The following is a 15,627-nucleotide window of genomic DNA, read 5'->3' on the forward strand; positions in this document are numbered from 1 at the left end:
TCTGCTGTTGTGATGACTGGAAGTTGTGGGAGGCTGGCTGTTCTGGAGAAAATGACTAAGCTGCAGGTCATGCATATAAACACAAAACACTGTATTTTCCCGGTGCAGGACTTCTTAACTAAGGAGAAGCTGCTGCAATGGTAGCAAAGGTTGCAGTGATTACTGATGAGCAGAGGTCACAGATAAAGATAAGACCCCCCCATTCAATACATTTTTGAGGTTTGCTGGTCGTAAAAAAGCATTGGGGGGAGAAAAACAGCAAACTTTCAGTGAGAGGGTATTCCACTGAAAGAAAAGAATTTCACAGAAAGAAAGTGACGAACTTCCTGTTGCGTTGAGACTACACAGAGCAAGCCTGTGGTGAGCTGAAACCTGTCAAGTATTTCCGATGTCCTCGAGTAGTTAAGTCATACATCAAGGTATTTTGATTTCATCTTACAAGTTATTATTGAACTAGTATAGGAGTTAAAGGTGAACTATGTAGTTCTGGGGAAAACATTTTATCTGAAAAGAAGCTGATCGTAAAGGACAACACAAGTTCATACTGTTTAACTTATTATTTGGCAGACCGTACCACCTTTCTGGCTTTAAACAGTGTTCTGGGATCTTATTTTCGTCTGAGAACAGCTTTTCTTATTCACTTATGGGTTAGTTAGTTATAAGTTTGTTATGATATTAATCATCTCATTAATAATGTAAACACTGAATTCTAAATTCTGAATTTGTCTCCAAAACTACAGCGCTCCTTTAAAGGGACACTATGCTTTTTTTTTTCTTTTTCTTTTTTTTTTTAAGAAATTCAAATTCTGAAAGTTAATATTTTCATGCATTTACATGCTAACAATAATACAAACTCAAAACTATACATTTCCGAACTGAATGAACAAGCCATCCTCAGAGGGAAATATGGTTAAGATTTCCTCTCCAAAACTATATAGTTCCCTTTCAACACAGCAGAGGAGTTTAGGTTGTGGTAATACAAAATACATTTTAAAAACAGGTTTCTGGTGATAAAAGTCAACTTTCCATGGTAATCAAATATTATGAGACCATCTTCACATTTAGAATGAATATGGCAACAATAAAAACGCCTAAGGATTCACTCCCACAGCTGAATAAACAAGGTCCTCAGAATGTTGTTTAAACCAGAAAGGTGACTCTTTAAAAGACTCCTGCAAGTATGAAGGCAGTAAAACAGTGTGGCATTGTGTTGCCCACTGATGGCTGTTCTACTGAGTCATGAAATGAATCAAGATTTCCTCCCCAAAACTACATAGTGCCATTTTAACACAATAGACGGGTTTTAAGTTGTGGTGGTGGTGATGATGATGATAATAACAATAATAATAATACTAAACATGGTTAATAAAACACACAAGTTCGCACAGTAATCAAATATGAGATTATCATGAGGTTTCACTTTGAACTGGTGGCCACGACGTCGGCTCCCCGGTGACAACCTCTACATAAGGAAGACTGCAATTGACTCCAAATGGGCGGAGGCGGAGCCCCAGAGTTAGTTGACGCCACCCAGCACCGCCCGCTCCGGTTATCTGCACGTTTGACCAGGCAGCAGCAGATGCGCCGGGCAAAGCCAAGTCCCTTAAGAAGCTACTAGTCCAATTAACCAAGGGGAGGCGGAAATCCACGCATGTCGGTCGTCAGACCAACTTACTTCACCTGGAGTCGGCTCGACGATGGATATGAGCGCCGCTCCGGCATATGATGACGACCCGATACCCGCCATCAACGAACAAGTTGGGGGACCAGAAGCGACACGGTGTCCTCAGTGAGATGCTGGTGCACTCTGAGCGTTAATAGTCGCGGTCTTGGCTCACACATTAAGCCTCCATAAGCTCTACAACAGAGGCCAGGCCTGGACGCGCGTCATCTGGCGACGCGACGGAGTTTCCTCGAGCTGTTTGTCAAGGTGGACGTTAACATGGAAACACACACTGATGTGCTGCTCGTCACCGCGAATGTCGGCTCACTCTTTGACAATGTAAGTTGACAGATAAAATTAAAACTACACCGGGCTGACGTGCTGCCAGAGGGTTGTATTTAATGCTGGTAGGAGTGATGGAGAAATAATTAGTGGAGCGGCTACAGGAGGTGGGTTTTACCTTGAGTGAGCTGCGCTGCTAGCATACGTCTGTGGTAGCTAACTTATAGGATGCAACAAGTGTGCTAATTAGCACGCGCTTAATGAGCTAACGGCACTGTAAGTGTAATATTTGTCTACTTTTATATCGAACTCCACATTGTTGGATTACGCAGCCCCGTTTCTCTGTCATAAGTCAGTAGCGTGCGCTCAGAAGTGTTCATCCGCTGTGTTTGATGAAAAAGAACAAGCCACGGACAAAGTTGATGCATGAAGTTATTACCCGGGGGACCGCAGCTCCGCTGCTCACGTCACCTGCTCACAGTTACACCAGTGAGCGTGAACACTTCAGATCGTCTATAAGTCTCTGGGAATGAGTGGAGAGGTGGCTGTCTCGTCTTAATCTGTGACCCTTAGTTACACTACTGTGACATTGAAGGGTCAGCTCTGTCTATGTCTCCACAGGTTGAACAAAAGAGGCACCTATGAGACAGGGAAACCTGAAACCTAAATGTGACATGATTATTCACCGTTTTAAACAAAATGTTTTAAGATAACCTACTTTGAATTATTTAGAAGCTATTCTCAGCAGTGGTCTCAATTTGATTAAAGTATGTGACTAAAAAAGAAACAATCTTTTGAATTAATCCTTTTGGCCATTTTATTTATGGTTATACAATTAGATACTACTTAATTCTGTAACATATATTATGTTATCTCCTCAATGGTTCTGTTGTCAGGACATTTTAGGTTTATAGGTCTAACCCCAGGCCCCCTGGAGGGTGCTGCTCAGCCTTGCTTCCAACCTGGCCCGATGGCCTCCTGCCATATTGCAGTGAAACATTCCTCTGCAGCCCAAAAAGCATTTTCCCTGCTGGGTTGTGCAGTCTGTAGTCCTAAAACCTGGAAACCAGTTAGCATTTTTGCACATCCAGTTGCCTCCTCTCAAAGGCTGTGAGCTTTTTTAATTGGTTTTCAGTTAAATACCCAAAGTAGGGTCTGTGGATAACACAGGCTTAAAATGTATGTTATTCTCTATCTGGATCTAAGTTTGTTTTTTTTTCTTATGACATAAAAAAGATCATTAAACGTCCCACAGTTTAATTTATAAAATGCATATGTGTCTTAAAAATGGCAGTTGCTACCAGGTTGGCTAAGTGAGACTGTAGAAAAACCCCACTGACGCCGGTGGCCGTAATGTGAACTGCAGTCAGCATCCTGTTCCTCACACTCTGCAGCACAAACCAGCATCACCCCGGGCACCGTCCAAAACACTGACAATACATACAGGAAACTAAACCCTAGAATAAACATGGAATAAAGGATTTTAATATGTTAGCTAACCAACAGTTCATCCATGTTACCAAGTTATTAGGCAAATAAAGCCACAGTATAACAAAATAATTGATCTGGTTTACAATAATGCTAGCTTTGACTTTTGACTCTCCATTCCTAAGCTAATGTAAGCTAATGTTGCACACTATTATTGCTGAGAGTGCGCATAAATGCTCCATCCTTTGGATTTCCCAACAGGAGAAAACTTCCACTGTCCTATATAAATCAATACAGGGCATTGCATGTCTCACTTTGCACAGCAATACAAAGTCATTTATGTTTGTCATTTGCATCACATTATTACACACAGTGCCTATAAATGGACTCTTGTCCAGGTTTGGCCCCCCAGACTGGCAACCTCATGATATACAATCAATCCCTGTTGAAATCACTGTTTGTCATGTTAGAACAGGGAGGGTCTTTGTTATTTAAAAGTCAATATATAGTCACACTGTATGACATTTGGAATCGTCAGCTCCAGTGGCATCACTGCATTTCCATAATGTTAGTTGTAGTTCACCGTCTCGTCTTTGATGTTTACAAAATAACAGAAATAACACTTTATTACAAGGGATTCAAGAGATTAGACTTGAATTTAACTATTTTAGATAGCTATATATTGTTATTATTATTATTATTATTATTATTATTATTATTATTATTATTAATATTATTATTATTATTATTATTATTATTATTATTATTATTATTATTATTATTATTATTATTATTTATAGCTAAATAACAAGTGGTTATTAGATTTCGCCAATGCTGGCTTGACAAAACTTAAGACACTGCAGGGGGGAGGGTTCTTACGCTCATGGAAATTTGGCTCAGGACCATGTTTCCGGTTGCCAGATCTGGCTCCAATGAAAACATGTTAGATCCCATTGTGGAAGATATGTAAACAGATGAATATCTTCCCTGGGGGACATGAGCTTTTCTACTTACTTAAGGCCCCCTATTTCTGTAAACAAACACTCCTAAACATTCACCCTGCCTTTGGGATAAGAGCGAGGGCTTAAGCACATCACAGGATAAATCCTATTGCTTTACAGTGCTCGACCAGCCGACTGTCATTACAGAGCAGTCTAGCCAGTTAGACAGTTGACTCCACATTATCGCCAAAGACACATTTCTGCCATTTTTCCATGTATTATCATCAGGCAGCTTGAAACCATAGACATTATCTGAATCACCATGCTGGATTCATTAAAGCTAATAGTTTCCCTGGAACTGTTATCCAGTATCCTGTGGAGGATCACTGAGGACCTCTTAAATCTAGCGTGTCTGGTCTTGTTGCCCGACACAGTGCTGCTAGTGTGCCACAGCAAGAAAAAGATACAGTTTTGTTGCTGTAGGAGGTGTTTCAGGGTTTTTTCTTCATGTGAATATGCTGTACTGTATGTGTATTTAAATGACTTGGGGGTTGTTGGACAGAGCCAGTGGTCATGAGTGCATACATACTGTAAGCAGCCAAAATGATGTGAGAGTCCTTTACATCACAGTGTCTGAGCTGCAGTCATCCCTGTCCCCCTGCCATGCAAATACATTATGCAAAGCCATTTCTGGGCCTGTATGAATGCAGTTGGCATTGAGAAAGATTGTACATTACTCTGTGATTAAAATGTGGGGCAAATTCTGACCAATAGCTAAGAAACAACACGTTCAAATGCCACTGTTAAGTTTACAGGACAGTTTTTCAAATAGGAGAGGGTTTGCTGGTTTAATTTTACTCATCACATGCGCTCCTGTGCTTTCAGTCTCACAATTCAAAATATTAACTTATTTATTAGCTTACAGCTATGCAAGGCATCAAGTTGGAACTAATGAACCGCAATTTCGCATCATGGAAACAAGTACCGTAAGAACATGTGTTCGATGTTCGTTTATATAAGATAGGTTATGACTGTCCCACTTAGGAATGAAAGGATAAAATATTTTATCGCCCATCAAGATGAAAACACTCAAGTTGATTGTGGTCAGTTTTATTATTTTGAATTGCCTGTCACCATGGCCTGCACATTGTGTCCACCACCAAAACAAGTTAAATCTGATGTGCTTAAATACTTAAGGTTCCAAACTTAAGGAGGACAGGGAGATGAGGTTTCCATTATTTATTTATCTTTAATTTGTGCAGGAGGACCTTTTCATTTATGATTACTTATTTAAGATTCTTTGATTCATTGGTTTTCACCCAAAAATGGGTTTCCCATCTCACTGTAATGCAATAAAAATATTGCTTTCCTAACAAAATACAAGGTTAAAATGATGCCAGTATCTTGTTTTTATTTAAAGATACTTAGATAATTATTGGGATAATATTGCAAATAACAAGTAAATTGGATTCAGTAAGTTTACTCTGTAATGAGAATAGAATATAACAGAGGAGGGCCTGCTAAAGATAAGCCTCAATCTTGTCTGACAAATTGATGCGTGTAAGGTTTTCCTGCCTGCTTTCTTCATACATACTGTACCGTGCGTGGTGTATCTGATATCTGTTGGTGTTGTTCCTGGAACATTGTAATTAAAGTTGCTTCAGGACCATCAGGAAACTGTGATGATAACTGCATCTGAAATGAGCTATCTTGTCTGAGTCGCTAAAGTCAAGGACTCTCATTCAAGACTTATACTGTTCATTTAATATTTTGACTCTAACTTATCATATTATTTGCCATTTCTTTTATAGTTATCTGCTGCTGTTTAGTTTGGCTTCAGCATTCAAAATTCTTGGTTCAGTTTAGGAAATGATGGTTGGGGTTCAAATAGACCCTTTTTAGAACAGTATAGATTTGTTTTAAAGGAAAATTCCTTCTACGTGTGCATTTTTGTATTAGAAAAATGTGATTGGTTAGTTTTAACAATAGTTCTGGAACAACATTACTTACGATTTTCCAGGAACAGCACCAGCACAGTGTTATCAGATCATAAAACTGACTTTCATACAGCTGTCATGTAGCTTTGCAATCCTATGCTCACTTTCAGGAATGATATGTGGGCCGTTGCCAGATTATGACAGGGGCAGCTACATTTTACTACACTACTACATCCTGGAACACACAGTGGAAACGTACAGGATCATATTTCCCGACAGTGTCTATTGTTTGAACCTCTTCAAGGTTAAGCTTAGCTTACAGTGTTTCCTCCCTGTGATTGGTGACTCCCTGACCGCCATTTGACCTATTTATAATCTTGAAATGTCATTTTAAGCCAGAAGCTATACAGTTTTTTTGAATAAAAATATAAGTTTTTAGCCATAAGACTCTGATAGATCTAATAGAATACATCAATCAGTAAATGGTTCTTGTTTAGGTCAAGGGACATGCACTTAAAAATGAAGATAATGTAATGAGGATAGAAGCATGGTTTCTGTTAACTTCAAAGTAGTGTCACCTAGCCAACGTTAGCTTGCGTCAAGAGTTTATACACTGTTGTTGCAACAGTAGTCAGCCCAGCATTTGGATTATTAATACTGCATGCAACTGACTTGTTAAGTCACCAGAAATGGGACATGAAATGAATGTTGATGTTGTTCTGTGCCTGCAGTATCAGAGTTTTGTAGTCCTAATACACGGAAATCGATTAGCATTTTTGCACATCGTTTGTTCTAAGTCTTACAATCCATCATTTAAGGTCCCACATTTGTATTAGAAAGCTAACAAGTGGCTAAATGAGACTACAGAAGTTGTCACAGACATTAAACGACAACACACCAAACCCAGAGACTCATCTATTCACTAGTCCGTCTTTACAGGCAAACTTTAATTTACAGAAAACCTATATAGTGATTGTACAGTCAGATTTTTAATGGTGGTAACGTTGAAAGTCATGCAACCCCAATGTACGTAGTCTGTACATTAGCTCATTACTTCTAGAGATTTATATTAGACATGCGAAAATCACAAAACTGATCAACGAAACAGTATCAACATGTGTGTGCCACAGGGCTTATTCTCTACAATATTCCAAAATCTAGTTCCAAAATCTCATAGGCTTTTTGTCAAGGGAACCAGGGTGATGCTAACTTCTAGGTTAGTCTGCAAGAATACGTCATCTCTCCTTAACTCTACTTGCTAAAACATTAGCCATAACATCTTTATAGTATAACAATACTCAATGTCAGCGTTGTTATGGAGCCAGTTATTATGCAAGTTTAGTATTGATGTGCAAGGAAAAACGATTAACATTGGCTGGTTCCAACTTTTTGAATTTAAGGATTTAATGTTTTTCTTTGTCATTTATGGTAGTAATTGAAGAGACTTTGGGTTTCAGACTGTTGGTTGAATAAAATAAGCAACTTGAATATCTCCCTTTGGGCTCTGTGAAATTATGATGAGTATTGTTCCCTTTTTAATTTTTTGATATTGATGATGTGAGCAAAGTACTCAAGATTGAAAATAATTGTTAATTGCTGCCCTAACCAATGGAAGCAGAGAACATCTGTGCTCACATAGTTTTTTATATTTTTATATACAATTATCTTGAGATGAAAAGTCAATCCAGCTTTGTTTTCTTGATAACAAGATGATCAGTTCCTTACCATGAGAAAACAAAAGGTTGTTTCCACTCAGTGCTTTCTTAAAATGTTTACTGGAGATCTGCAGTGCCATGCCAGCATGTGCAGATAGCATCTTGACAACTGTAGCAACAGATTTAAGCTGAAAATGGCTGTCAAAGGAATACTTGTGTTTGATCAACATGGCAGACTTTTTATACACTTTATTATGGCTTTAAAACTCCCAGCAGTGCTTAATATAATAAGTGTGATGTAAATAAGCTCATGGGTAAATGGCAAAAGTTCATTTAATTTCCATATGATTTGCTTTGAAACATTTTTTCAGAAATGTCTTGCCTTTGATGATTTTTTTTCTTATTTTTATAGGTGGGTGAAATTCAAAATGAATGGTTACAAGAATTGTATAAGGTAAGTTTGGGCCGGCTGGGTCTCACATTAATAATTCCTAGATTTGACACATTGCTATTTCCACTTGCTTGTGGATGTGTCACATATTTTTTTCTGACAGTTTGTGGACAGTGTGATGGAGTTGATTTAAAAGAAAAAAAAAGTCATTATAATGGTGACATTCCAACATACACATAAGCTCTATGTGTCTTTGGAAAACAGATACTGTGAGGATGACTGGCAACCTACTGTGACCATATCATGTCTAGAACAGGAGTTCACCCTGTAACACACAATGTTGACCTTCTTTACTCCTCATTACTCTGTAATGTAAAACCTGTACAGTAAGCTGTTTGCGCTGCTTTTGTTACAGACTATCCACAACTACAAGCCGCAGTTCATTGCCCTGCACTTCCAGGAGGTGGGAGGGAAGGACTATATGGTCAACATGGGCCATGCTGAAGACTTCTTTAGGTAGGACAGGTGTGCTGCTCAAAATCCATGATGCACAGTTCTTTCCTCAACAACAGCTTGATGTTAGAAAGAGAAAGTCTTGTTTTTTTCCCTGACGTTCAAAAAGAGCTGCTACAATTAATTTCCACATTGATTAATCCACCTGATTATTTCTTCCATTAATAAATTAATGTTTGCCCAAGTTTGCATATTTAGATAGCTTGTTTTATCCACCAAGCAGTCCCAGACACATATATTCAGATTACATTCAAAAAATTAAGAAAACTAACAAAGATTCAGATTTATATCAGAATGTAATAAATGAAATAAATTCATCTCTTCTTCTCAAAATTGCCTAATGACATCTCTGTTACACTCTCTCTCTTCCAGGAGCATTGAGACCAGTGAGGAAATGAAAGACTTTAACAGGGTCTGCATCTATGTGGATAACCAGTTCCAAGCAGAGAACAGCTTCACAGTAAGAAACACAGAAGTTCACACGTTCTTCCACTAGATGGGGTCCTCCTCCATGTTAGTGCTCATAGGTAGTTGGAGGTTTCAGATACTCTGTTGTGTTGCTGGCCAAAACGTTAGGGAGGGCCAGAGTTTGTAGACCCCAGTGGAGCATCAGTAATGGGGATTCCTCCTGCTACAGTATTCAATATAATGTGCACTTAAGATTGGAGAACAGCCACCATCTGACTGCATTTTTGGCCTTGTCAAAGAATGTCATAACGTCCTTTTTACTGCACAAATGCATTACTCATTGTACTTTTGGATCTGTTTATACAGAAGTTGTGTTTTCACTGTTAAAATGAATAACTAAATACATGTAGCAGAGCACCCTGATACAAGATTTGATGGTATGTGATAAATAAGACGTTGAGCATGATGGTTTACATTTTTTATTCTCATAATTTAGATTTTTGTTGTATTATTGTACTACTTTTTTAACCAAAACAATAGAGTTTAAAAAACATGACATCAAAAATTGAGTTTAACTCAGTGTTTCATAAAATGTCTTAATTCTCACCATGAGGATAATCTGACCATTAGAAAGTTGACATTTCATCAACTAAAGATCATCTTGCAATGGAAAATGATCACAGAAGCCGTCAATATGCCCCATTCACACTGCCGTTTGGATGCGGGGATCCTTCGCCAATTCTCTGCCTCCGCCTCTGTGTTAATGTCTCGGAGGTGGCAAGGGGTGAAATTTCGCTCCAGAGCTGATACACCTCTGGAAGTAGTATCAGGGGTGCAGTATTGGTGAACTGAACCAGTGTCAATGTATAAGTTGACTGTGTGTATCGAGGTCTAACAGCCTGATGGTCTGATAACTGCACAGGTCCCTCACTCAACAAATAAAGAGAAATGTCCCACAAAGCAACGTTACATGACCAAACAAAAGTAACATAGTAACTGTGACTGTTTTTGGCAACTTGTATGAGGAAAAATATACCACAGTTATACGCGGAGAAGCGTCTGTCCTCCTAACCATCCTCCCACCTGTCCTACAGACTCTTCATCACATTTCTGCCTGAGAAACAGCTTCTGTCACCGGCATAAACTTTAACTCACCCAGTGTTTGTGTTGGAAAAAAAATCCCTGTTATGGTCAGCCTTCTGACTGAGACCTCAGTGAACTTTCCCCCAGAAAACAGCCTCCTTCCCCATGAGTGAGTTAAACAACCTCCAGTTTATTGATGGCGATTATTTAATTATATAATTCAGAGCAAAAGACGTAATGATTTATAAACTATCCGCAGGTTTAGATTGACAGGACACCGGGGAAACACCTTGAAAGCACACAGACATCATCAACATAACGTGTACTGTCACGTCTCTTTAGGAGCCGCAGCGCCTGCTTTCTGTGTGAATTACACAGCAGATCGTTCTTACACCGGCACTGCTTGGCTCTGTATGAATGACCAGTGGTGGAGAATTGGTGACCCAACACTGTGGTGATAATGCGGCATCTCTTTGTGAAAGGGGCTACTATAACATTATTACATAAGTACCGAGTACTCTTGGGTAGGATCACACCCATTGACTTTGTCTCCTCTGCTCCACCCACAGCCATTTTCAAATTGTCTTTCCTCGCATATCCATCCATAGCCACATGCAAGATCTCCAAGATATACTATGAAACTGTGTTATATAGTTGTGTTACATGGCTGTGCCCATGAGAGAGATGCTCTTTAATACAGGTTTGTTAAGTTAATAATGCCACAACCTACATCTTCAGTGTCATCATCATTGAACCCAGATTCTGTCTCCATGACACACACTCCAGTGGCTGCTCGGGTCTTGGGCTCAAGTTGAAACTCCACACCTGTTTCTAAAGCCATTTCTTTCTCCTAACTTCTTCTTGTTGACCCTCACACAGCACAAGCACATGATCAGTCTTTCCTTGAATACATAGCTGCTCATTAGGAGTTTGCTGGTTTTAATTTGTCTAAAACTATGCCCTAGTTGAGATTAACACCTCCACCACCCCAGCTGAGAAAAGTGGCTGCGTATCTCTTAAACTATTAACCCTTACTCCTCCCATGTGATACCCTCGCACTGGACGTCTGACAGTAGGGGTCAATGGTTGCATCTGTAGACTGAAGGTGTGCAAAGTAAAAAGGGGAAAGTCAATGGCCAGGTGTGGGGGAGACAGGCCAAAGTCAATACATTTAACTCGAGATTAAAACTATTGATTTCAGCCCATTTGTGCACGATAAATAAAGTGTGAGGGGGGGTGTGGAAGACAGCTGGGACTAAGTTTCCCCTGCACTCCAGCGTTCGCACCCTCACTGTTTGCCCTGAGAGGGTTGCAGCCCCCCCACACACACACCCAACCCTCCTAATGCCTCATTCTCATTTCGTTGGTGCCACCTGCATTGATTTTCAATTTGTTTCCCCTTGGCTGCGGATCATCAGTTATATGGCCAAGAGAGAGTTTGGGGGTTCTCCTTTCAGAGGGGCTGCAGGAGTAGAGGGGGCAGACTTGCATGCATTCCCAGTACAAATGGTGTTTTGATAAAAAATCACTTGTAAGTCAATATTTTTTTATTAAACTGTGCACAAACCTGATTGATGAAGATAGGTGTTTGGCAGAGTATGTGGAGGAGAATGTGCATCTGTGTTTGTGTGTGTGTGTGTTAATGTGTGCACTTTGCCGTACTGGTTAAACATGAAATTGTACTCATCCAACATAAACTAGGCCAGATTTAGATCAGTTTTCCTGAGCTAATTATCTGAATACAGTCCTTGAAACCCTATTAAAAGTTGTGATTTTGCTGTAATTTTTTAACTTAATCTCAAAACTTTTTACGAACTTGCTTCTCAAACAAACAGTCTCTACGCTGGTTTTAGTTTACAACCCTATCAGACTCATTCAAATAGCTCCCCTGCTCTGTCCTCAGTTTGGACAAGTTGGTCGCTAATTGCCGTTCACTGGAGCCGTCCACGGAGACACTTCCATTTTATTAAATGAGGATGACTTTGGCACTGAAGATAAATGATCTCTTCAGGGAGAGATCTCTCATGCTCCGGCTGGATGTTTGTGTGGGGGGTTAGTTGCACAGCGGTCCGTCACGCCCCGAGCCCTCCGAGCGCCGGCAGATTTTTCTTCAGCCCCCAGTCACAGTGGCAGCGTTGGCAGACAGCAGGCCTACTGCTTAATACCTTTTAAATTGTTTTAATTTTCTGTCTTTATTGATCTCACAGGGCATGATTAATCAGATCAGTGGAGCAGGCAGTTAGTACATTAAAAATTGTCAGCCCCATGTCAGGGATGATTGGGTGCTGAAGTGTGTGCAATAGAGGCAGTATGTGGACGTGTCGTGCAGTTACGTTCCCTTTAACATCTCTATTCTTTAAAGTTTCATGTGTCTTTGGGAGAGCAACAATAAACTGTCGCACTGCATCGTTCAATACAAGGCTCACAATTCAGCTCACATGATGCGGAAATGAACAGCTCAATTCATCACCTCAGAGGCTGCATTGAGCTGATTTTTCCTGTTTTTGTCACAATTTTTTGACGTTTAAAATTTTGATTGTCGATCACTGCTGTGAAAGCACTCTAAATGAGACAGACAGAGCTCACCCTTTTTTGCCCTTATGTGATATATTGGTTTTAAAAGCTAAAACCAGATATTGGGAAATGTATATTATCAGCTATTGATCAAATAACAGTGAAATTGTAGCTGATAAATAAAACCAACTTGCTTTCATTGACACAGCAATTGCAGCATTTATATTACATTCAGACACAACAAGGGGCCGTTTGCACCTTGAAAGTTGGTTTACCACCCACCAATAAACACACTCTAAAAACTTGTGTACTGTTTCAGAGCAAGACAACATGGTAGCAATTTGCAGCACATGTTACACAAGGGCTCAGAGTGGAAGGAAATGAGATGAGCCTTTAAGATACTTAGTTGTGCACAAACTGTAGGATATCAACTTCTTTTTGAAATACAAAAGTTATTGGTTATGTTATTTGTATGGGCGTGAGAAGCACCTGTTATTGATATCAACCGAAAACAGTCATCATCATTGTCATCATTCCATACTTAACAAATGCAGACCCCTATCGCTTGCTTGCAACAAGTTTAAAAACAAAAACTTCTGTGTCCTCACATCTCACCCGTGTCTGCTTCTATAGATGACAGACGTGATAGTGATAGCATCATTTTGAAGTCAAACTGTGACGCCTTAGAGTTCTTATTGTAGAGCCAGACCAGTATCTCGGCTGGCAGATATTGTTTTTTTTTTTTAATGACAGAATAGCAAAAGCGGTGACAGGAAACGGGATGAGAGAGAGGGGGAGTGACACATAGCAAAGGGCCCCAGGCCGGGAGTCAAACCCAGGTACACTGCAGCGAGGACAAAGCCTCTGTACATGGGGCGCCCGCTCTACTGAGTTAAATGGTGCCCCGACTGGCAGATATTGTTGACCAATATTGTCATCATTTATGACAATAATGTATGTTTTTTTTTTTTTTTTTTTCCTGTTTGAGATTCTAATGCAGAAAAAAGATTCTCACGATACTTTAGAATGATTAAATTCCTGTTTACTGTTTAGGAACAATGATGTACTTATAATGTCACTTCAGACAATACATTTTATTAAACTGGAAAATATCCTGCCTCTGCATGTCTTTACCACAACTGTACAACCACATTTTAGGAATCATTGAAAATAATTTCTGTTTAACAGGTAATTTATCAATATCACAATTGTTTACTACCTTATAATTTTGTCAGGATTTACCCTCTAAATCGCATATCTTCACAAATGAAATTCAAATGGCACCTACACATGTCAGTATTTAGCTAAAGATGACTCTGGTGTCTGAAACTTAATATGTCTGCAACAACATTAAACGTATAATTTTTTCAGAAGGAATTTCAAACACTTGCATTTTTGATGTGTTGGCTTTAAAATTGAAAATGATTTTACATCCTATAAGCTTTTATTTACTTTTTTTTGGTGCTATTTATCAGCTATTATTATTTCTCTGTCTCCACAGGCTTTGGGGAGCATGTACTTCATCCACAAGACACTGAAAGACATCCATCAGTATGATTTTAATGGTAAAACTTTCCTCTTTATGCATGATGTTTGCATTGATTTTCATCATTTTGTTGTCCTTCAGCTGCTGACGGATTCATAATGCCTTTATTCCCTGAAAAAATGAGATGATTTCAGATCTCAACCTGAACCACTCCCTCTGCATCCTGTACTGTTTTGGTAATGGCTCATAAAAGCAATGTTGCATATGATTGGCCAGATTTTGTCATTTTTTAATATCAGTGGTTCCAGAACATTTCTCTGTGTCTAATGGCAGTTTGATGGCCACCACTCCTGGCCAGGTATTTGCAAAGAGCCCGAATTTAAAATGGAGCTGTATCTTCCTGCTGCATAGTCCAGTCACGTTAGGCGTGAAAAAGCTCCTCAGAAAAGCTTATGGAAGAACCATAAACATCCTGCAGCTGCCACTCGCTGTGTGGCCCAAACCGATTGTTGTTCACCAAACACAGTCTAATGGCTCGCTTATAGATCCTCTCATCACATATGCGGCTCTGATGAGGTTAACACCAGTTTATTGATTGGTGTTTGCATGTTTTCTCACTCTTTTACTCTCTCTCCCCCCTCTCTATCTCTCACAGTTAAGGATTTTAAAGCAGTGTCAGGGCAGAACAAGCATGTGGGCTCTCTGGACAGGGTCACCACAGTGGAAAAAGAAAAATTCCCAAAGAATTTCTGGCCTGATGTGAGTATGTATGCATGAGTCTCTGTCTGTGTATGCCTACGTGTGTGTGTGTGTGTGTGTGTGTGTGTGTGTGTGTGTGTGTGTGTGTGTGTGTGTGTGTGTGTGTGTGTGTGTGTGTGTGTGTGTGTGTGTGTGTGTGTGTGTGTGTGTGTGTGTGTGTGTGTGTGTTTGGGGAGGGGTACATGAGGGCCAAAGGGAGGTGTTGGGACAAATGAGTCTACTGGGGCTGTGGGGGCTGTCTGCCTGCTCTGACAGGGAGATGAGACAAATTATGTGGAGTAATCAATAATTATCAGTTTGGCCCTTCAAAGACACGGCTCACTGCTGTTTAGTGACTCACTCTGATTTGTCTTTGTTGCAGTTCAAGTGGTCCAGAAAGGGCTTCATGAGGACCCGCTGGATCATACACAACCAGTATGTACTCTACACTATACTCACCTTGGTTAAAACATCCAAGCTGCACTCAACTCACATTCACTTCCAGTTGTTTGTTGACCTTTTTGAAGCGGAAAGTTACGTGTTCATCTTTTGAGGGCCCTTGATAGATAAATACAAACTAGACAATTC

The 15,627-nt window shown here is 39.8% G+C and overlaps 1 protein-coding gene across 1 annotated transcript in view; it reads left to right on the plus strand.

Moving 5' to 3' along the window:
• Positions 1-1,275: 1,275 nt before the first annotated feature.
• Positions 1,276-15,627, plus strand: part of inpp5l (inositol polyphosphate-5-phosphatase L) — a 22,689-nt gene continuing 8,337 nt past the window's right edge. Inside the window, exons 1-7 of the mRNA XM_037097800.1 lie at positions 1,276-2,002; positions 8,319-8,360; positions 8,713-8,813; positions 9,183-9,270; positions 14,317-14,380; positions 14,957-15,060; positions 15,422-15,474. Of these exons, the coding sequence (XP_036953695.1) occupies positions 1,943-2,002; positions 8,319-8,360; positions 8,713-8,813; positions 9,183-9,270; positions 14,317-14,380; positions 14,957-15,060; positions 15,422-15,474 (512 nt within the window). The 5' untranslated portion in view covers positions 1,276-1,942. The remainder of the gene's footprint in view (positions 2,003-8,318; positions 8,361-8,712; positions 8,814-9,182; positions 9,271-14,316; positions 14,381-14,956; positions 15,061-15,421; positions 15,475-15,627) is intronic.

The sequence above is a fragment of the Acanthopagrus latus genome, chromosome 5, assembly GCF_904848185.1.
Source record: "Acanthopagrus latus isolate v.2019 chromosome 5, fAcaLat1.1, whole genome shotgun sequence".
Lineage (NCBI taxonomy): Eukaryota > Metazoa > Chordata > Actinopteri > Spariformes > Sparidae > Acanthopagrus > Acanthopagrus latus.